The 24,415-nt window shown below is 35.4% G+C and overlaps 1 protein-coding gene across 1 annotated transcript in view; it reads left to right on the top strand.

The window, feature by feature from the left end:
* The window catches only part of sugct (succinyl-CoA:glutarate-CoA transferase), a 183,822-nt gene that overhangs the window by 141,406 nt on the left and 18,001 nt on the right, over positions 1 to 24,415 (top strand). The window contains exon 13 of the mRNA XM_048174036.1: positions 13,249 to 13,312. Coding sequence (XP_048029993.1) covers positions 13,249 to 13,312 — 64 coding nt within the window. The remainder of the gene's footprint in view (positions 1 to 13,248; positions 13,313 to 24,415) is intronic.

Here is a 24,415-nt window from a genome sequence, read left to right as displayed (position 1 = left end):
GTGTGTGAGTAATGAGTTATTGAATTATTCCACATGTTTTGAGTTTGTTTACTGGGCTAGTTTAATTTCTTTGCCGGATTTTGAGATTTACTATTAATTTTGTGTGCAGTGAATCCGTAAACATTATATGACTTTTAACATGTTTGCACATTGTAATCTTAGATAAAGTCAGTTTACACCTTGACTGGAGTTGGAGGCTACTTAGAAAATGTAGCTTGTTAACCCTCAGGGGTCTGAGGTTTTTTGGGGCCCTGGAGAAGTTTTAACATGCCCTGACATTTGTGCTTTTTTCAGTTGTTCATAAACGTATTAATGGAAAAAGTGTCATTACACTGTATTCAGCACAAACTAGGCTACCATAATATGTGAGGAACATGTATGTACATGTTTGTGTTTTTGAAGGAATAACGTTTATGCATAGTTATTGAAAAAACTAAAAACTTAAGTCACTGAAATAAAGCCAAAAAATATATATTAAATTTGTGTTCACAAGACTTCTGGTTATTGGAGGTTGTAGACTAGAGTTTTTGCTTCAAAATGAGGTAAAAATTATGCTGCCTACTCCTTCATATAAAACAATAGAGAGATTTAAATTTTCTAAAACATCTTTGGTCAAGAAACACAGTATGCATGGAGGCGTGAATCCTCATGAATAATGGGTGATTCTCACCTGAGAAGACAAAAGAATTGCATAAAGACCTCTAATGACCTGCATAAATAATGAGCTCTTTCAGTCAGGTAGGCTGTGAAAAAAATCATGTCTCAGCTCATCATGGTGTAAATCAAACATACAGAAAAAACTGCAATACTGTCAAATATTATTACAATTTAAAATAATGGGATTCTATTATATTCTTTAAAATGTAATGCATTTCTGTGATGCAAAGTGTCTGAACAGTTATGTTACCGCTATGGCATTTCATATAGGCTTTTAGCTTAAAAGCATGCGCATTTGGAGAAATATTGATGGATTCTCATATGTTTGTCAATTTTCTATACAGAGGAGTAATATTTATTCAATATTTATAGTCTTCACTATGAACGCTGGATGAACTGTTTTCAGTTCATACTGGCAGCCGGAGGGCGCTCTGTACACCTTTAGTCCACAAATCCATATAAAGAAGAAGAAGAACCAGGAACTAACTGCATGTCTTCTAGAGCTCGCTAACCATGGCTTTAACATCCAAATAAACACTTTTCAAGACAATAAATACATGATTGAGACGATGAATGCATGCATTGTATCTGAATTTGCGTCTGAATAGCGCTCCCTCCGTGGGCATGGCTGCATTAGCGGATAATGAGCTGAATCACCGGCATCTGACATGGCTCTCTTTTCATACAGATTACATAAACACAGAATTTTTGTTTTCGATTTGACTTACATGATTTAAAACCTGACATTTCAACGTTTTTTTAGACAGAAGTCTCATTTTTTTGTGATTAGTATTCACTAAGTTACAGTTCATTTTCTGAGAACTATCAGATTGGACTTAGTTCAGAGGGAGACGAGAGATCACGCATCATGTTAGTTTTCTTTATTTTGCAAAAAGCACAACATTTTGAAGTTTTTAACGTTTGAGTGTACACAAATAAAAGAAGATATTCCACAGATTAAAATGGTGTATAGCTCTTAATTGTATGTGCAACATTGACGGAGTATTTTGAGTCTCTTTCACACTGGTTAGAAAAAAAACACGGTGATCACGCCGGCATGACCGCCGACCCCAGAGTGTTAAACAATAAGTTACTCAAAGTAGCTAATGATAATAAATCACAGGGTTCCCGCGGGGTCTTAAAAAGTCTTAAAAGGTCTAAAATTCTGAACTTTAAATTTAAGGCCTTAAAATGTCTTAAAAACGGCCAGATTTTCATCTGAGGTCTTAAATGTCATTTAGTCAGGTCTAAATTGTTTTTACCCATTTCCAGAAATGCTGCCTGCTGAAAGTTATTACAAAGTAGCAAAAAAGTAGCGAGTCGTAGTTCTTTCTTGGGGATATTGGTGTTGGTATGTACGCGGTGATAAAACTACAAATCCTGTGATAAATGCAATACCTGCCCGCGAAATACGTCTGCGTCTCCTCAGAGCTTGTTAAAGTTTGGCTATGTGTGGAAAATGGGAAAGTGTACTTTCAACGAGACTGAGAGTTTTGTTTTTGTGACCCCCCCACACACACACACACACATACACACACGCACACATCAGATATCATGTTAGATAGATAGATGATAGATAGATGATAGATAGATAGATAGATAGATAGATAGATAGATAGATAGATAGATAGATAGATAGTGTAGTGTGATGTGTGTGTGTGTGTGTGTGTGTGTGTGTGTGTGTGTGTGTGTGTGTGTGTGCTACATTGGTTGTTACATGGGTTGGAGTAGCCTGTTCATTCTCTATTATGCTATTAATATGCTGTTTTGTAATGTAAATAAATATGAGATGAAATCTATTCTATTTGAGGGCAAGTTTGTTTTAGCCTATTTTAATTTTGAGCCTAAGGTTTTGGGCAAGGTTACCAATGTGATTGCTTTATCTGTAAATTAAATTAATGCTTTTTCAATGACTGAATTCATTGAAATAAAATGATTTTTTCAGAATTGTCTTTGATTTGAATATTTTTTGGTAATGCGTCGTGTAGGTCTTAAATTTCAATATTTATTGGTCTTAAAATGTCTTTAAAAGGTCTTAAATTTGACTTACTGAAACCTGCATGAACCCTGAATCATCATATTAGAATGATTTCTGAAGGATCATGTGACACTGAAGACTGGAGTAATGATGCTGAAAATTCAGCTTTGCATCACAGAAATAAATTATATTTTAAAGTATATTAAAATAGAAAACAATTATTTTAAATTGTAATATTTCAAAATATTACAGTTTTTTCTGTATTTTTGATCAAATAAATGCAGGCTTGTTGAGCATGAGACTTATTTCAAAAACTTATTGAAAATAAATAAATATTAAACAAACAGTGTGTGTTTGTTTAATATTTATCTACGTATGCATTGACATTAATGAGTAGAACACACACACACACACACACAAAGATGATGACGGGTTGGACCTTGTTTAAAGTCTGTCATTAGTCATAGGGTCACCATCAGTTTGGCACTGTGGAGACTCCCCATGTTCTTTCCTGAAAGGAGTCATTCCACCAGATCCATTACTAAGTTTTCCCTTGGAAAACACATCATCATCATCATCATCTTGTTCTCTTCTTTTTTGACTCTATGCTTCCCACCATTTTCTCTCCTTCCAGTTGTGTAACACAGCGGTCTGTGTCCATTCCCGCGCTCTGATTCTTCCTGCTGCGCATCATCCAAACGCTACACAAAATTGCTCTGCTGCTGTGTGTCTACTCCACTTCTCTTTCCTCACTTCACCAATTTGCATTTCAAAGGCAAACAGCAGATATGTTGGCTGATGCACACACTGGCTGCGGTAGATGAATGTATGGCGGGCGACTCCATGGCCAAGAGCCCAGTGATTCAGCTTTATTTAACTTTTCCCATATTACAGCTTTTGATACGAAAAATGAGCAAACCCTTTCTCAGAACCCAGAACTGAGCCTTTTGTGATGAATACGATCAGGCTGACTAAAGCATTATGCACACACGTTGGACTTTTTTTAGTGATTTTTGCCATCTGAGACTAAATTTGTAGATCATTGAGATTTGTTTTCAAAAACAAAATTGGAAGTCTTGGGTTGTTTTAGTGTGGCATGCTCACCGAAGGCCGATTAACTGCCTTTGCAATTATTCTTGTCATTTGATTATTTCAGCATCATTACTTCTGTCAAAATGTTTTGGCCACATTCTTGCAATGTGACACTCATACGGCACTCATGTAATGCAGCACGAACCGATGGGAGCACAGCAACTGATTGGCAAAGACTGCGATATAGTTTAATAAATAAAAAGAGAATTTTTTAAGGGCTCTGTGCAGTTTCCACCAAAATAAAAACTTGATGTCTTAATATCTTCATTTTCAAACATTAAACCAACCATAAATATTAGAATTGTTGTACAGTTGTACTGTAAAATGATTTTTTTTTTTTTTTTTAATTTTGTTTTATTTCTTATTAATAATAATATTATTATTATCTTTACACATTGTGAACTCTTTTTTAATATTTAAAGTTTGTAATAGTGCCTTTAATATATAGGGTCACAGACAAAGTTTGGAAAAGTTTAATCTTATTGGCAAGATCTCTTTCCAGCAAAAATCACTGACTTTGGTCACTTTACATGTCAGTCAGGTGGCCTCTTCCTACTTCAGTGGGCGGCCCTTGGCCAGTTGAAGCGGTTATAGCACAGACCGTATGCCATCCATCAAAGGTCTGGCTGCACAAGACTACTTATCAGGTAACAACAGCTAAGGGTATGTTTACACCACAATGCTTTACTAAAAACATTTTTTGTGTACAGACGACAACGTTGTCAAAACGATCCCCATTAACACGGATCCATGTGAACGACGCATGTGCATGACATTATCGTTTCCACAAATTTACGTTTTTGTAGTTTACACAGAGATAATAACAGTATCGTTTTCAAAAACGTGCCCTTTGAATCCTGTTTTCAAAAGTTAGCATTTTCAGGCCCCCAAAATGCCGTTGTTCAATATTACTTCAGTATTATTAATGCTGTACTAAACCCTGTTGTGTGTATCTACTCGACAGAGTCAGTGGCTATGGGTGAGCGGAATTAGAATTAGAATTGGAATTAGACATAACATCAAATAGGCCGTTAGTGATACTACAGGTCAGTTAAAATACATAGGTGTGCTTAGTCAGTTTACACCTATCTCAATGTCTTTTTTTAAATGACATTGTGAAGCAGCTCAAACCAACGGGTTCACCTTTAGACATAATCCCTGCACAGTTATTTAAAAAAGTGTTTAATGCAATGGGGTTTGACGATCTTAAACTTAATAAACAAATGCCTTGAGTTAGGAGTCATTCCTGAGCAGTGTTGGGCACGTTACTTTAAAAAAGTAATTAGTTATATTTACTAGTTACTTATCACAAATAGTAACGGAGTTAGTAACTGAGTTACATCATTATAAAAGTAACTAATTACCAGGGAAAGTAACTATTGCGTTACTTAAAAAAAAATAAAATAAAATAAAATGTCAAATACCTTGAATGCCCCCAATATTAAATATAAGTCTAAGAATAAATTATTCTTGATCCGACTCGTGACTCATGATCCGCTCTTGCTTATGAAATTTCTCTGTACTGTACAATACGTGTTGGTAGCCATTAAAGAAAATGTAGTTTCATATATATGTTTAAATAGTCCTATGTTATGTTTTAAATTCATTTACTTGATTATGAAAAGTGAACAGCATGAGTAAGATACATCATAAGATGCGCAATATATCGGGAGTCATGGAGTGCGTCAGATATGATTTTGACCACTTCATTAAGTTATGTTTTGTAGAAAGCCTCTATTTAAAGTGAATTTCGTTTTGTAAAAATTGTATCTTAATTTTAATCAATGTTTCATCAACCAATTGCCTGGATTTAATAAATAAGAAGCAATTATAGCAGACAATATAATCATGGCAGGCGCGGGCGCGATCACTGGCGCGTGAACTGGAGCGCGTCTTATAAATGAACCGAAACTCAGCGGCTGCTTGCCTCGCAGACATGAGAAATATATCTACAGAAAGCTTGAAATATCTAAAAACGAAAAGAAATAGGCTACTCTGATTATGTAGCCTAATCTGAATGAAATGTAGGCTACATTCTTTCTCTAGGCGCGTCCATTATGCGGAGATGATGAGAGTCAGTAATGTCAACTTCATCTTCACAGCTGACACTGATTCAGAAAACATTTACTTTATTAATAAACAATTAAAATGTTTCCTTGCTGTTTTGGTAACATTCATAATTATTACTTTTGCCGGTTCTTTATGGCAAGCTTTATGCGTGCTCTTGAATCCTATAGACTATATTACATAAACGCTCATTATTATGGTTTATTCTCTCCAGTATTTAAGAAATTAAATTAATATAAATGTGATTAGTCAACTAATGGCTTAAATGAATAACTACTAGTCGACTACAAAAAATTATTTCACATATTTTCGATCCAGCATGTCACAAAGGGTATTCTGGTTTGAGCTCGCGCTCGCTCGCATGCTCACATACACACACAGAGCATCGTTCATTATTATCAGTTTAAAATTATATTTGTGTATGTCTAACCGCAGCACACACCAGAGAAAAACCTTTGCAGGTCTTATGGCTGAGAGAGAGCCTACTCCGCTTCAGTGAGGTCAATTATAGTAACGCAGCATTTTTTTGCCAGTAACGGTAATGGCGTTGTAACGGGAGAAAAAGTCATTCGTTTGATTACTCGTTACTGAAAAAAGTAACGGCGTTAGTAACACCGTTTATTTATAACGCCGTTATTCCCATCACTGTTCCTGAGTATCTGAAACATGCCTCGGTTCAAACCAGACTTAGGAGGCCCAACTTAGGCCTAATTTCAGACCCATTTCTAATCTTCCATTCTTAAAAAAAATCTTAGATAAAGTAGTTTTGTGTCAGCTCCAAAGTTTCTTAGCTGATTACAAAATGTTTGATATATTTCAATTAGGCTTCAGAAAATTTCACTCCACTGAAACGGCTCTTTTAACAGTGCTTCATCTTTTTAGCCACTGACTCTGGAGATTCGGTAGCATTGGTACTCTTAGATTTAAGTGCTGCATTTGACACGGTAGACCATAATGTTCTGCTGTCCCGTCTAGAACAGATAGTGGGCATCAGACGTTCAGCCTTACACTGGTTTCAGTTTTATCTGACAAACAGGAGTTTTTCCTGTTAATATTGCTATATTTCGATCTTCTTCTGTACCGTTGACCTGTGGGATTCCTCAAGGCTCCACACTAGCTCCTATGTTATTTTCTCTATACATGCTTCCTCTTGGTACTGTCTTTGAAAAGTATGGCTTAAATTATCATTGTTATACAGATGACACACAAATATATTTTTCTCTTAAGCATAAGAATGGTCAAGAACAGGTGGGGCCATCCTTAAAAATATTTTGGTTTGCAGTAATAGTAAAAAAAAAAAAAAAAAAAGGGTCGGTAGGTAGGTCTATATTTTTTTTTTTCCAAGTTTCAAAGTAAAAAAAAAAAAGTAAATTTTGGTGATGGTGATTACGTAGGTATGAATTTAAACAAATTAGCATATCGTGACGTCACTGACTGGGTCTTTCAACCCGTGCCTTCGGGGCAGCCGTGTTTCCACTGTCGGGCCTAAAGCGGGCGTGCTAGTGCGTGCCAGGGCCAGTCGCGTTTCCACTGTCACTTCCGGGGCTTGATCGTGCCTCATCGGGGCTTCCTCGGGGCCAACGGCCCGGGTTTTTCGGCCCGCCGAATACCTTGGTCCAAAGCGGGCCAGCTCGGGCTTGAGGAGGGAGTGGTTACGAACAAAGGCGGAGTTTATCTGTGTGTGGAGACGGAGGCGCCGATGATTACATGTAGGTTACCAGCTAACACCAGCATTAAAGACTTTTAAAATCATTTTAGCTCAAAACTCACTTTCAGACAGCAGCAAGTGTTTTAAATAACTTATGTTTGTGATCCGATGTGGATTCTGATCACCAAGACTATGCGCGCTATTACCATAGTAAACATGGTAAATACGACGGCTTGAAGAAATCAGACAAATATACGTAGGCTATCACAATCATGTAATTATTTTATCTGTCAGCACGTCTCGTCTCTCAACGGTTTGAGACGAAGCGAACGCACCGGCCATAGTGTGACATCCATAGATGACGTCACGGGTTTTTATTTAAAAGAAAGAACGTAGCCTTCGTTTGTATGTAGGCCCAGGCTATTTATACATTTACAATACTTACTAAAATATAATTAATATTATTTTATTGCTTTTGTATTAGTTGTTTGAAGAGTAAAAAAAAAAAAAAAAGGTTGGTCTTAACGCAAATTATAACCGGCAAGTCGGTCAGACTTAAAGCAAAAAAAAAATAAAAATTTGAGTCGGTCCTAAATTGACAGGGTCAGTCGGGTTACGGCAAACAAGAATATTTTTAAGGATGGCCTGGCCGCTTGCCTTTTGGACATTAAAGTATGGATGTCTCTGAATTTTCTAAGTTTGAATGAGGGTAAAACTGAGGTTATGGTGTTTAACCCTTCTGACGTACATGGTATAGCAAATGTAAATCTTGGTGTTCTGGCACCACATGTGAAAAACCTGGGCGTGGTGTTGGATAGTGCCCTGATAGACAGATTAACTAAGTTGTGAAGTCAAGCTTTTACCAGTTACGAACCCTGGTAAAAATGAAGTCGTTCCTCCCATTCACAAATTTTGAAAGAGTAATACATGGTTTTATTACCACAAGGCTTGATTATTGCAATTCTCTTTTCTTCTTCCATAAATCGCCTTCATATGCTTCAGAATGCTGCTGCCAAAGATCTGACACGAGTTCGTAAACAGTAACTTATAACTCCTGTCCTCCAGTCACTTCATTGGCTAACTGTGCGTTATAGGATAAATTTTAAAGTTCTTTTATTAGTTTTTAAGTCGTTAAATGGATTAGCATCGACTTACCTTTCTGATCTGCTGACAGTCCATCAACCTGCAAGAGCTCTTAGGTCTGTTAAATTGAAGCTCTTAGTGGCTCCTAGATCTTGGCTCAAGACTAGGGGAGATTGAACATTTTCTATAGCTGCTCCAAGACTTTGGAACAGTCCGCCCACGGAAATTATAACTGCTCCTACTCTGTCCATTTTTAAATCTAGGTTAAAATCTTTTTATTTGATCTGTCTTATAATATATGACTGTTGATGCCTTGTAGTTTTTATTTGTGACTTTGTTGTTGTTTTATTTTGTTAGGTTTTTTACTTTGTACAGCACATTGGTCAACGATAGTTGTTTATTTTGCTTTATAAATAAATTGAAATTGAAATTAAATAAATGGCCAAAACACACATGTTTTCCGTTTTTAGTTGAAAACGGTGGCGTGTAAACGGCCCCTAAAGAAAGAGGTTTGTTAGAGAAAATAGGGTAACACTTTAGAATAACTCACGCTATGAAGCATTAGTTAAGCATTAGTAAATAGTTAATTCATCATTTATAAAACATTAATAGATATTAGTAAGCCATTTATAAATACAGCTATAAATGCTTTGTTCTTGATTTATAAGCATATCTATAATGAGTTTAATAATTGTATTTTCATACTTTATTAATGATCAATTTATCATTTCTAAATTATGTATTACATTATTCACAAACCAGTAATTTAGGAGTTGTCAGTGGTTCATAAGATCATTTAGGAAGTGTAAGTAAATGATTAATAAAATATTTAAATGTACATTTATGCATCTTATTATTTAGACATATAGTATTAGTTACTCAGTGTGTTAATAAATGCTTTACTAACATATTCCTAGTGTCAAAACTACCTCGGTACTAACTTTAAAACATTAGAGAACAGCAGTGCAGAAGATCACTGAACCTTTAAATCTCATTTATAAAAGCTTTACAAAGCATAAATAGTCCTCACTTTAGATGAGCTCACAAAAATAGTTAACTGACTGCTTCTAAATGTTTTATAATTATCTGAATTAATCATGAATTACAGTAGGAATATGTGTTAATAAAACATTTACTAACACACTAAGTAACTATTACTATATGTGTAAATAATAAGATGTATAAATGAATGTTTAAATAGTTTATTAATCATTTACTTACACTTACTAAATGAACTACTGACAACTCCTAAATAACTGGTTTGTAAATAATGTAATACTTAATTTAGAAATGATAAATTGATTATTAATAAAGTATGAAAATACAATTATTAAACACATTATAGATATGCTTATAAATCAAGAATAAAGCAATTATAGCTGTATTTATAAACTACTTACTAATGTCTATTAATGCTTTATAAGTGATGAAATAACTATTAACTAATGCTTAACTAATGCTTCATAGTGTGCAGTTATTATAAAGTGTTACCGAAAATAGAAAAGCAGTTGATTACATAATCGAGTGTTTCTAAAAACCTGTTTCAGGTGAAGCAATTCCTTTTTGTTAAATGGTCACATTCAAACTTACTTTTTATCATCATTTATTTTTTCAAATGTCTTTTATGTTTAGATTTGATTACTTTACCCTTCAATCCCAGATTTTCAATCTTAAACTATGAAAATCCATCATAAAAATGTGCACCGTTACATTTAAAAAAAAAAAACTAGTGTTATATTCTAAATAAACATTTTGATTTTAATTTTATTATGTGAAAATGTTTATCAAAATAAAAAAAATGCATTTGTCTCACAGTTGTCCACCACTCTAAAGAAATTTGCACATTTTTTAATTTTAAAAAAGTATGTAATTTTGCCAAATGATGCCAAAAAATGTCAAATTATAATTGAATTGTGTGTATTTAGAATACATAAAATAGTCTGTGAAATTAGCCACCATAAAGGTCCTTGTACACTGAGTCCAAAATTTTCGTATGCGTTTTATCATGTTCGTCATCCTAAAAATTTGTCACGCACAGAAACCTTGCACACTGAGTCCGATGCGTATTAATTAATCTGTTGCGGAAAAAAACCGCAAAACAATATAAAATGGAGTCTTCAAGCAGTGAGGAAGAATTTGTTGTTCTCTGTAGATTGTAAATCATACAGTGCTTTGTGCTGCGAGACGAAGTGGATCAACTTGTCAGACGCCATTCTGGATTTTGGTGTTGATTTGTACAGTGGCTCTGAATTGTCAAAACATCTCTCAAAATGATGGCTACAGATGCGAAAAACACATTTTTTTTTTTTTTTTTTTTTTTTTTTTTTGTGACGTACAAAAGTTTTGGAGGCAGAATTTAAAACAAAATAAAAAAACAACAAAAAATCATTTCTGGCACAGAATCTATTAAACAGTTTTGAGATGGTGGAAATGACACTTTTATGGGATTTTGACTTGATTTTCAGAAAATGACAAAAAAATGGAAGAATGCTTCTGTAATTCTTGAACAGTATATCCACTGTTAGACATTGTTAGTGGACAAAGAAAAATAAATGTTTGAGAGTGTGAAAAGTGTGTTTTAAAAGGGCCAAAAGTGCCCAATAGTGGCTGCCACAATTGCCAGGAAAATAATTTACCTAAAAAATAGTACAAGGCCATTCTTTTGTTTACACAGCGCCATTTCAATTTTGCGCATCAATGCAGATCTCAAAATGTGAGGCCGTCTGAAATCAAAGCAAATGTGTCCCACAGCTTTACCCAAGTTCTTATTGGCGTCTCATACAGTAGGTTACAATCTTGACAAGCAACAATCATAATGGACATTACCGCCTAAAGAGGCATTGAAGATAAGAAGGTTGGATGAAAAAGATGAGAGAGAAGTAGACAGCTCTCTAATCAGAAGCCACATCCTCAACATTCCCATTACCCATGAACCCATCATTCAGACGGCCCTAAGAGAGTCGCTTAACACTCAGCGTACACGCCACACATCCAAACTGCCTCTAAATAAAGCATGATGTGGTGCAGAGCTTCTATCTCTCAAATTCTGGAACTTTCCCCAGAAGGGTCAGCAAAGTACACAGAGCATTGAGGGAAAACATTGGGGAGGAGAAAAGAAAAGAGCGCGGGAGGGAGAGCACAAGGGTGTCATCCACGTCTGGTGGTCTGGACATCATCTTACATAACTGTCTGGCTTCAGCTCAGTGACATGAGAACCTATAGCTCTAATGACACTAACGCGCTTTGACAGACTACATAGAGCCTTGAATTCTGTTGGGACCGATGCCAGACTTTGAGTGGCATTTGGAGTCTCATGAGCGAAATCCAACAACAAAGAAAGATGCCAACTCAAGCACATCATCTGTTTTCATATACATTTCCTTTTATCTTCAACCACATACAATTCAGGAGATTAAAAGAATAGTTTAGCCAAAAATGAAACAACTGTCATCGTGTACTCACCCTTGTGTCATTCCAAACCTGTTTGACTTTGTTTTTCCGTGGAGCACAAGACTGAAATGTGAGAATACCCTGGCCACTGTTTGTCTTATAATGAAAATGAAATGGGACAGATAGTGTCAAACTGCAAACTGACAAAAAAGCACCACAACATTATCCATATGACTTTTGTACGCCATTCAAAGTATTCTGAAGGCATACGGTAGTTTCAACTGACAATGACTGGTCACGGGACAATGACTTTTGATGGGGTTTTTTTGTTTCTTTGAGAGAGAGAGATGGCATTTATTTTATTTTGTATAGCTTAAAAAGATGGAGTGCATTGTGAGTCATATGTCTGCTTTGAAACAATCTATATTGTATAAATTGCTATAGAAATAAAAGGTATGTGCTACTTTTATGGTGCTTTTTTGTCCTTTGTAAGTTTGACAGCCCCAGTCCCCTTTATATTCATTTTATGGAAAAGAGCGGCCAGAATGTTCTTTAAAATTTCACCTTTTGCATTTTGCAGGGGAAAAAAAGAAAGAAAAATCAGTTTGGATTGATGAGGATGAGTAAATCATAACATACACTACTGTTCAAAATTCACTTATGCTTATTAAGGCTGCATTTATGTGATCTTTTTTTTTTTTTAAATAAAAACTGTGATATTGTGAAATAGTATTACAATTTAAAGAGCTAGATCATGTGGATTACCGTCATAATCGTTGTGCGTTTTTTCGAGTGTCAAATGAGTGGCAGCCATTTAAAGGCATTACATGGACTCACAGAAATGAATTATTTTCTTAAAAATCTTAATTTGTGTTTATCTGAAGAAAGCAAGTCATGTACATTGGGGTGGCGTGAGGTTGAGTGAATGATGAGAGAATTTTCATTTTTGGGTGAACTATCCCTTTAACTGTGTTCTATTGAATTATATTTTAAAGCTGAATTTTCAGCATCATTATTCCAGTCTTCAGTGTCACATGATCCTTCAGAAATCAATCTAATTTGCTGATCAAGTTTTGCTGCTTCATATTTTTGTGGAAACTGTGATACATGTTTCCATGGTTCATAAATCTTGAGCTGTTGTGTCTGTCAGTTTAACCTTGTTTTTGTTGGGTAAAAATCAAAGATGTCTCAATGTTAAAAAAGAGTCAAAGGTAAGATGGCAAATTTGTGTGGTCTTTGAGAAGACAGTGAGTTAATGGATTCAAGAAAAGGAGTGTAAAAACATGGCATGAGTAATTGTCTCTGGCTCACATTCTTTTGTCTCCCTTCCCAGGTTGCTCACAATGGCCTTATTTTGGAAATGGACCACCCAAAATCAGGAAGGATAGCAGTGCCAGGTTTGTATAGAATTTGCTGTTGCTGAAGTGCAAAACATTCCCTACAGTCCTTCATTTTGATCACTTTTAAGCACCTATTTCTGAGGTGGAACTTAGATGTGGTATTCTTGCATATCGGGAACACATGCAGTTTCTGGAATAGTTCGCCCAAAAATTTCAATTCTGTTATACCCTTAAAGGGTTCTGTCAGGCACTTCATATACAGAACCTTTTAGGGGTTCCAATGGGCTATACGCACGGAGCGTTCTTTAGAACTTCTGCATTAATATAAGCCAGCTCAAAAACTTCCGGTGAGATTTAATTTGCTGGAGTGTTGAGCATCAGTAGTGTAATACTTAGTTTAGAATCAGAATATAGTCACTTAAATAGTCAGGCATAGCATTAATGTAGTTATTCAAACGTAAGACAGCATGAAAAATAAATAAATAAAGACGTACCTCATTGTTCCTCCTTGGCTAACTTCAATTCGACCATCAGTTTTCACACTTTTATGTGAAAAAAAAGCTTCAAAAATTAAATATTTATTGTGCACTTTAGTTAGATTAATTGAATAAAATGTGTTTTTACAAGTGTGATGAAATCATTGATCTTGTGCTGCACTGACTGACAGCTGCTGTGATTACAAACGGAAATAGTGCGGTGCTCGCTTTCTGTGTCATTCATTCACAAGAAAAGTTATTGTTTTTCATGAGATTTTGTTTTTTATAATGTTTAATATTTAGACAAAAACGAAGTGAAAAATGATTAGAGGAAATGGCTGATAAATGCGCAAATAAATGCTACTTTGCCGCCACCTGCTGGTTAAAGTGGTAATTATTGTCTTTTTTATTTTTAAATAAGTGTTTTCTATCAAATGTTGAATTTCCTACATTTTGAAACATTCGGTTTTACAATGGGGACAATCTCAGAAGGATGAACAAATAATGTTTGTGGTCATCACATTAAACATAACATTTGAAGTGCTGGAAAAAATACAATTTGCATGTGCATGACTAATTACAGACACAGTGTTTTTAAACAGTCCCAATAGCTTCGTCTTTATTGCAATCAATCAAACTGGTTTATTGGCAAATTAGGTAAATGTGATAACTGCATGAAAATATGAATACAACATTAAAAAGCCAACCATTGATGGTTTTGTGTCGATGTACAACGAGCACAGAATGAACAGCTCACAGTTCACCTGAAATGCCCGAGCTGGCTTAACGAAAACCAGGAAGTAACCGTGCATATAGCCCATTATGGGTTCATTTTATGGATTCAGTTTTGAAAAACTTTTGTTTTAATTCATTTTTATTCAATTTTATGAATTAAATAGCTTGTAAACACACTTTATCACTTAAAAAATGGGATAACCCATTAAACATGAAAGAATTTTACAATGCAAAGACATTTCTCCTTATATAGAACCTTTTAGGAATAAAGCGTTCTTTAAAATTTAGTCATGAACCCTAGAGTTCTATGTAGAACCCCACTAACCCTTTTTATATAAGAGCATATATTCCAAGTCTTCTGAATCAAATGGGTTTAGAATGACATGAGGTTTGTTGTAAATAAAGGCATCATTTCATTTTTGGGTGAACTCTTCCTTTAACCTCTTTACACTTGAACTTTCTATTGCTTTTCTATACTATCTCTCTAACAATCTCTAGACACTTAATCACTTAATCATCCAGACCCTTGGACTTCGAAGAGGTCTACTTCCCTTTGCGACTCTCTTGTATCGAACAGTGGAGAATCATTTATTTTGATGTTTTGTTTTGACTTGTCTTTGTCCGTTCAGTGAAGTAAAGGTTTCTGCATTGACACAAAAGTCACCCCATGCTCTTTCATTCTTCGGTGTGAGAGTCCCAGAGAGACGCTTTCTGAACTCGTCTTTTCGTTTGATCGTCCACATATTTAAAACAAGCCATCATTGATCCCCAAAAGGGACAGGGTTGCGGTATGGTGAGCTTTTTGCCCCTAGAAAAGAATGTTGAGCGGATAGACAACATTTTAGAAAGGTTAAATGCAGATGTTGGCTGTCGCCAAGACTATGTACAGTCATTTGTTCTTAGCGATTTGATTCCCGCTGTTTTCATGGTGCTTCAAATGTCAGACCCTGATGGACTCACTCCAGACAGGTGGTTTTACTAACAGTGAATTTAGTTGCGGTTTGCAGTTCTGTAAACACACAAATACATGCCACTTACGTAGACACCAGTGAACGACCCCTGCTAATGATCTATGCTTTGTCCCTTCAGTGACTAAAAGCAAACACTGGCAGGAAAAGACCGCTAATGGTTTTGTCATGGCTAGTCGGTTAATCCTTTTGTCTATGTGTACAAAGAGTCCTTAAAGTTCCATCCTCACAGTCCCCCCAATTTTATCTTTTTCACGTGCGCCAAAAATGTTTTTGAATGAAGAGCACTCCATGCTTTCTGCGTGCTTCCACAACCACAAAACAAATGCATTCTGTGTCAGTTGTCTCTGGAGTGATACCGGGATAATCAGGCGGGTCCTTTGATGGCCACGAAAGGTTGTTTACCAGTTCACATTGTTTGCATGTTGTCTCCATCCAAGCCAAATCAAGGATGATTGTCAAGAATTTCTCTGGAAAAAAGGGGCAGAAACCACAACAAACACCTTTTTCCATTCCGCATTCCTCGTCCCTGACCCATAAATTTGCTATAACACCACAACACATACTCGAGGCCTCTAATCTTGTACAGCTATTTATATAACACCACTGTCTGTCCATGTTTTCAAACTTTTTTTTCTCACCAGCAGCTGCACATGTGGAGCATTTTCCCGCTTTTGGTGACTTGTGATGTTATCAAACAATTTGCAGTAGATAAGCTGTTCGTTTTTTAGCACAGCGGTCCGGTACCTCGCTATTTATTCCTTTAAACTCCAATGTTGTTATTTACATCAAATTTAAGGCACTAAAGAACCTAAAATGGAGTGCCGAACAACATAGGCGCGAAATTGGCCATTAGCTGCCGTCGACTGTAAGCAAGAATTATGTAATGGATGTCATGGGTGCACGCATCAGAGCTGAATGAGACCAAAATGGCTTTATGAAACAATCATATAGCAATGAGGGTTATCGGATTACGTAATCGACAAATTACTAATGACCAGACATTCGTAGGGATGCCTGTGTGGGCAAAACTACAGGAATGCATGTTAAGAAACATTGTCCGGCTTTTTTTAAGGCACCAGAGAGCGAGAACGAAAAGGGCTCAGAGGATGTTTTTGTGCCGCTGATTGCGAGAAGCTGCCTCATTAGCGATTGTGCAGGACAGTGTATTGTGAGGCATTTCCCAAAATAACCCCCTTTATTTAAACCAAAGGCCCTTGGCAGAGGCTTCTTGTTAGCTGAGTTTGCGGTTCTCTCGAATTTGACCAGCTAAGGTGAACATTTTATGATGTGGGAACGTTAAAAGAGTATTTGTGCTTCTTTAGAATAGTTAAAGCATGAATCAGTCCAATATTGCAATAAACTCTTTGTGTGACTTCCTCCCCACACTAAATTTTTCTTTAAGGATGTAAACATCCTTAAAGATAAATTTACCTCTGAAGCAAAATTGTATTAGATAAAAGTAATTCATAATATATTCTCTAAAAGCAGGTCTTAATATCTGAGACCATTGATAAATGTATCTTGTTTTTAAGGATGTTTAGATATTATTTATTATTTAAAACGGTTAGTTCCTGTCCTTGATTCTGATTGGTCAATAGCTGTGTTTTATTCACGATAAAACACGGCTATGACCGCTTCACCCAACAGTTCTGTGTATCACTACACAACACCCTTAGCAACCACTCTTAGCAATGTAAATTGTATGTTCTCAATTGATATTGTTCATTGAAGCTTGCTGTATTATGTAAAAGAGTATTGTGAGAAAGAGATCGAGTGAGCGAGTTTATTACCTGCATTCAGATTTAGCATTTTCCTTCAGGTCAGTCCTATGTTCATAATAAAAATCTGTTTAACCCTCTGGAGTCTGAGGCTAATTTGGGGGCCTGGTGTAGTTTTGACATGCCTTGACATTTGTGCTTTTTCAGTTGTTCATAAACATATTAATGACAAAAGTCTCATTACACTGTATTCACCAAAAACTAGGCTACAATAATATGTGAACAACAAGTGTGTACATGTTTGTATTTTTGTGAGATTTTCTTTTTTTTTTTTTTTTTTGAAGTTTATTTAAAATATAGATAACTATATAAATTAGAGTCAAAGTCACATTTCGAGTACACAGTTATACCTGGAAATAATTCCTGTTCAAAGCTATATGTGAACATCACATACCTGGCATTTGATGTTTCTGCACTGGAGAAAAAAGAAAGAAAGACAAAAAAAAACACTTTCCAGTCAGTGATCCCAGTATCATATTCATGCAGTCCAGTGTGGGCCAATATCTGGTCACTATGATTCTCAAATCTGTGAGATAAAAGAAAAAAACCCTCTGTGAGCATGCTGATAACAGGATCATATCAGCTATTGTATTAACGTTAATATAATGTCCACTCTTAACAGAAAACATGATTTTTGTGATCTCATGCATGCACATATTATTGCACATCATGTGAAGAAAATTTTGCCTATTATATTTTTAATTACAGTACTGGTCAAAAGATTTGACACATTACTATTGTTAATGTTTTTGAAAGAAGTCTCATGCTCATCAAGCCTGCATGTATTTGAAAAATACAGAAAAAACAGCAATACTGTGAAATATTATTACAATTTAAAATAATGGTTTTCTATGTTATATACTTTAAAATATAATTTATTTCTTTGATGCAAAGCTTTCATCATTCATTGCAAACAAAATCTTCAGTGATGTGGCACTATATGCTATTTTACAGTAAACCCTTCATAATCTGTCCAAAACAGGCCAAAATAAATATTGTCGAAACATTCATATTGCTATGACATATTTGTCTTATTTGTTATATTATAGAGCCTATAAATGTTAATGTGCAGTTTAATATGTTGCTAACACATTTTATTTCAGTATTTATTACTTATTTCAGTCGATTTCACTCATCTCAGTATAGCAATATTTTTTGGGAAAAGCTAATAATCATTCACACAGAGACACAGAACATGCAGGATTCATATTTAAACTGTGTTTTAGTGCTTAATATTGATAGAGACACGAGTCTATATCGTGATTAGAATAAAGAATTTAGGGATAAAAAAAAAACTTACCTTGGCATGACATACAATCGTCGGCTTGATCAAGTTGATCCTCGAAATGGAATTGAATCCAGTCATGCTCTTCCTCTGAGGTAAATTCTTTTAGAATGATTTCTCACCGCACCTCAAAACGATGAAAAGTACATGAAACTGACTAAGCTTGATGCATTTTTCTGAGCTGATGCAGGCGTTCACTCTCTGTTGCATGTATCGCCTCAGAATTTGCGTCTGAAGAGCGCTTGCGCTCCGTGGGCGTCGCCGCAGTAGTGGATAATGAGCTGAGTCGCGGATGACTGACATCTCTCTCTTTTCAAACAGATTACATAAACAGAGAATATTTGTTTTCGATTTGACTTGCATGATTTAAAACCTGATATTTCAACGTTTCTTTAGACATATATTTATTTTTGTGTGATAAGTATTTATTAAGTTACAGTTCATTTTCTGAGGGAGTATCAGATTGGACTTCATTCATAGAGAGATGACAGGTCGCGCATCATGTTAGTTTTCTTTATTTTGCAAAAAGTACAACATTTAGTTTTTACTGTGAGTGTACACAAATAACAGAAGATGTTCTATAGTTTCAATTGATATTACTTCTGTCTCTATGACAAAACATGGAGTATTTTAAGTTGATTTTGCTGTTATGTGAAAGAAATCCAGCAAAACGCGCTAGCGCATTTCCTGACTTCTGAGTGTTAAATGTCCAATGTATTATCTTGTACTTTTAAAAGTTAAGGGGTTTTCCCGTGACTGATAGCGTTAGTCAAAGCATTTGTCATTTGTTGCGTCTTGTTCCATGTTCACAACAATTCAGTCTTTTCAATGTAAAAGTCTTCGCTACTGACTGACACACTGACATAAAGACAATCTTTGCTGCCATCTAATGGAATAATAATGTAACTTCTGTTGCTGTTCATGGTCAGGGACTATTTTTTCTGGCGGAATGGAAGGCTTTTAGTGAAAGTTTACTTCATGAAAGTTGCACATTGATACATGTTTTTGGCTTTAATATGTTTATTGCGTAACCGTTTTATAAAAGCAATAAGGTACTCCAGGCTAGTGCTGTATCGGGAAAAAATCTGCTTCGCGTCGTGCCTAACAACACCCTTCAGCCGTGACTTATTCATGATACAGCACAGCCTCTCGTACCTTATTGCTTACATAATAATAAATTAAAAAATACTAACTGTACTAAATAATATAAAATATAAATAATAATATAAAATAATAAAAATTCTAATTTAAAAAATAATTTGAATCCGTATATATGTATATATAGGTCTTCTGAAGTCATACTTTAAGTGAGGAAGTTTGTGTGATCTCCCCAAAGATTGTGTCTAGCTCATGTTCACATCCAGAATTAAATAATTTAAAAATATAAATAAACACATACATATATACATGAATAAATATTTTGAATTAATGTCGTTTTGCCATTACTGGCGTCTACATACTGTTTTGGAATGTGGATGAGGGATAGATTCCGTCTTTGTTGGAGGTGTACAATATCTTAAACTTCTACTCTTCTCAGATTTACAATAATTTGTCAAGCTTTATGTTCATAGTTATCATTGTAATTATAATTCTTTGAGTGAACAGACTTTTATTGTATGGCAATGAGCTGTGTAACGAAGTGTTCCACCAAAAACATTAACTTCAAATGGGTTTGGACTGACATATTTGAGTAAATAATGTCCAGAAATGAACAACTATTTTGATTTAAAAAAATCTTCACCACTTTAGCTATAGTTAAAGTAAGCAAATAATGGTTAGGATTCATGACCAATTAAAGTTAACCATCTGTAATTCTATTATCAAAGTAATTGCTACTATAGTTCTTGGCGTGTAGTTTTATAGAGCGGTTCAGTGAATCAGTCCACCCCGTAGAGTTCCCTCGCTGCTGTGAATTGTTATGTTCCTGACGTTAGCGGGTTTGATGTGTTCCATAATAACACATTGATTTTTACCATCTTCTAGAACATCATGTAATTGTCCATGTATTCTGCAAGAACACATAAATGCTAATGCACATTATGTGCTCTTTAGCTGTCAGACCCAGAGAACACCAGCTCTGAACGCTACATCTAAACTTGCTGAAGTGTGAAGAGTCTGTGTGTGCTTGCAGTGGCACTGCTTTAGTTTCTGTGCATTTAAAAGTAATGAATTATAACTCAATGGTTAGAAATACACAATGAATCCAAACTATTATTTCAGTAGTCTGTCTATCTATATATCTATCTATCTATCTATCTATCTATCTATCTATCTATCTATCTATCTGTCTGTCTGTCTGTCTGTCTGTCTGTCCTTTTTGTTCCATCCGTCCGTCCTTTTTTGTTCTGTCCATCCATCTATCCATCCACAATATGTAATATGCATACAAAAATTATACAAGGCTCAGAATACTTGATTCTGATTGATCATTTCTGGCATTCTGTGGTCATTTTTTCTCTTTATTCTTTTTTTATTATTTATTTGTGTTATCTCAATGACTGCTCAGCTGAGTAATTGTTCCACACAACCAATTTCCTGCATATCATTGCATGTTTCGTGTCTCATATCACTCTGCCTTTTTCATCTAAAATAATTTCAGATCAAATCAACATTCCATTTATATATTTATTTATTTATTTATTTGGCAAATAGTTGTTTAATAAGTGTCAATATTATACATTCAGTCATTCATTAATCACAAAATAAACCTTGTCAGGGTTAGACAATCACCCTGTCAGTGTTTGTTTAGCAAGAATGACCATCTGTCTGTACATTATTCCTTATATGCAGTAGTTATGACAACTTTGAGTGAATTTACATTCCACCAACAAGCTACATTGAGTTAGACAAACTTAATAATTTGTAGCATAAACACACATTTTTAAGCTGATTACTCAAATAAATTAAGCCACTCCAACTAGCTTGTAACCCTGGAACCAATTAATCTTATCTATTTCAGTTCAAATCAACAGCTATCATATATAGCACATGCTAACATAACTTATTTAACATGTATATTTAATGAACAAGTAAGATATTACTTGTCACTGGCATTAGCACAGTCATTGCTTATAGAGTCAATGTAGTGTTTACCTTCATGTATCTACTCTTCAGCACAATCCTAACCACAAAAACTTCAACATTACAGAAACTCTTTTAAATGTCAAACATAACAGCATTCAAACACTAACAGGTCTTTCCTTTCACTAAAAAACAAAATAACACTTGAATTTAAACATGTATTCTGCTTATCCTAATCCTATGCAAAGCATGCTGGGAAGTAGAAATCCACTGCTTAATTTCCAAAGTTATCAAGACAATTTTATTAAGTTACTACAAACTTATTTAAAAACAAACACACAAAAAAAAATGCAGAACATTTGAGTTTAAATTATAGGCGATAATAAGTTGATGTAATGATCAACATTAATATGTCAACAGAACTCTAGAAAATAATGTTTACAACTTAAAATGTTTAATTAAAACAATAAATTAGAATTTGTAACTTGCAATCATCCATTTATTTAAGTTGTGGTAACAGGTCCCATGAATTAATTTTGAGTGTAGATTTAACCTGTTGCTTTGTTTATTCATCTAAAATTCATCAACAGCAGTCAATACTAACATTTCTCCTTTTTCATAAAAAATTCATTGTCGTTTAAAAAACAGGCTTCATTAAAATACATGTACTAAATACTGTCAAGAAATGGACACACAAATGAATGTGATTAATTAATTAAAGAATAAATTCAGATCTTCCGAAATAAACACCTTAAAGTATCAACTCTTTTTTTAAAGATGTTGGATGTTAGGGGATGTTAGAGTCATGTAAAGCAATACTATAGACATTGAAGTGCCCTGCAGTCATTTCCACATAGCTTTTCTCATCTTGTGCATTGAGGTTGGTTAGTTTGGTTTGAACTGATAAGATGTGAACTTCAGATGATTTGTCAAGCCTGGTGGCTGTCACCTGTAACCTTATTGAAACATATACAACATACTTCTGTTTCCCCATCCTCCATCTTGGAGCCGTGCAGGATGTAGGAAGGTAGTCCTGAGGGAAATTTTATGAATGAGAAGATACGGACATGAGATGGTGAGAAAGGCCGTAGGCAAAGTGCATCTCCTCTGACGTAAGATTCCCAAACTCCCTCAGTGGTCTCCTCTGGTCAATGCTGAAATGTCATATGAATTGACAGGTGAAGTTTTTTTTTTACCCAGAAAGTCTCAAAAAGGAGTCCTGCTTGTCATTGTGATGGTTCCCCAACAGACATTCTACTGACTGTAAGTAACTTTTCAAGTACATGTCAACTTATTATACTAACCCTATAACCTAACAGACTTAGTTGACATATTTGCAAATTAAAACTGCAGTCTGCAACTTTTTTGTGTTCAAAATTTACAAAAATTATATAATGAGAATATACAATATGAATCCATTTTCCAAACTGTGTTTTTGTCTTATCCTGAATCATTATGGTACACTTATAATAAGTGTTTATATTCGGACTATTTCAGACCGGACTGGTAGGACTCGCCGCAGAGTATCACAGTAACTGCGTGACTCGCCATAGACATACACGGCTAGAATGTTCCTCCGCAAGACGCGTGCAGTTCTGTTTATTAACCACTAGAGGGCCAAAAATCGCGGACATCAGCTTTAAAGGTCCCGTTTTTCGTGGTTTTTTGAAGCTTTGATTGTGTTTATAGTGTGCAATATAACATGTGTTCATGTTTCGCGTGTAAAAAAACACAGTATTTTTCACATAATTTACTTATCTGTATACCGCTGTTTCCACTGTCATAAAAACGGGCTGATGACTTCCTTGTTCTATGAAGTCCCTCCTTCAGAAATACGTAACGAGTTCTGATTGTGCCAGCGGTTCCTGTGTTGCGATTCGACAGCAGCTTAGCGTACCCAGAGCCAAAGAGATGGCTCTGAGCGCACCTTGCCATGCCTCTTACCATAACGTGTGCTGCACATAGTTTTACACGTGGATTATTGTGGTGTTGTGCCGAATGAACACAAAAGACATTAATTCCCGAGAGACTGAACTCTTCAATCTCCACAAGCAGCGACAGAAAATGTACAACGTTAGCACTCACTCAGAAGAGTACCTCATACGGAAAACAGCCATATACATAAACATAGTCCCCTCTTGTGGCCATTATGTGCACTGCAGTCCAACATTAACTATTGCAGTAAGGATACCACAATTATAATTTTCGGGAACCAAGTTAAACATAAATTGTAAGCATTGATCTCTAAGTACAGCGTCCCTGGGAAGGCCAAACAAAGGTGATTGGACTGCGGGATGAAAATAACAGCGTTTCGACGACATGGCGACAAACACACTCTACAAACGCAACTCTTGTGTATTCCTGTGGGCGGAGGTTAGTCAAAAAACTGTTTTAGTGACGTCATTAAAGAAGGAAGTAGAGGGATGTAGTCCAAACTGGCCGTTCGATGTAGGCGACTTCTGTTAAATAAAATATCTCGCTTGGCATTGAACTTTGAGCTTTAACATTTTACAGATTTTATTTATACTCTAACAACAACATTACGCACTAACTAAAGTTTGAAACATGGGATCATGAAGAACGGGACCTTTAATGAGAGTTAGTTGACATGCTGTTGCAAAGTTACTTAAATGTCTAAAGGGGACTATTGGCACAACCCATTGTGCTTCATGTTCTAATCAGCGTTTGCTGTAACATTGCAGTTCTTTATGTTAAGTTTTCCTAGTTGAAGACATGACCCAGTTTACAATGTGTTTACTGGCGCCAGGGCGGGGCAACCTGTCACTCACATGAGATCGACCAATAGCAAACCACAACCATTCAAACATCCGATCAATGCCCCATGGAGAAATTCAAATCCTGCCCTATGTTGATTCTTGCTCCAGAAGCCGTTT

The sequence above is a fragment of the Megalobrama amblycephala genome, linkage group LG22, assembly GCF_018812025.1.
Source record: "Megalobrama amblycephala isolate DHTTF-2021 linkage group LG22, ASM1881202v1, whole genome shotgun sequence".
Taxonomy (NCBI): domain Eukaryota; kingdom Metazoa; phylum Chordata; class Actinopteri; order Cypriniformes; family Xenocyprididae; genus Megalobrama; species Megalobrama amblycephala.
Note: the sequence above shows the minus strand (reverse complement) of the source record. Positions and strands in the feature narration are given on the sequence as shown.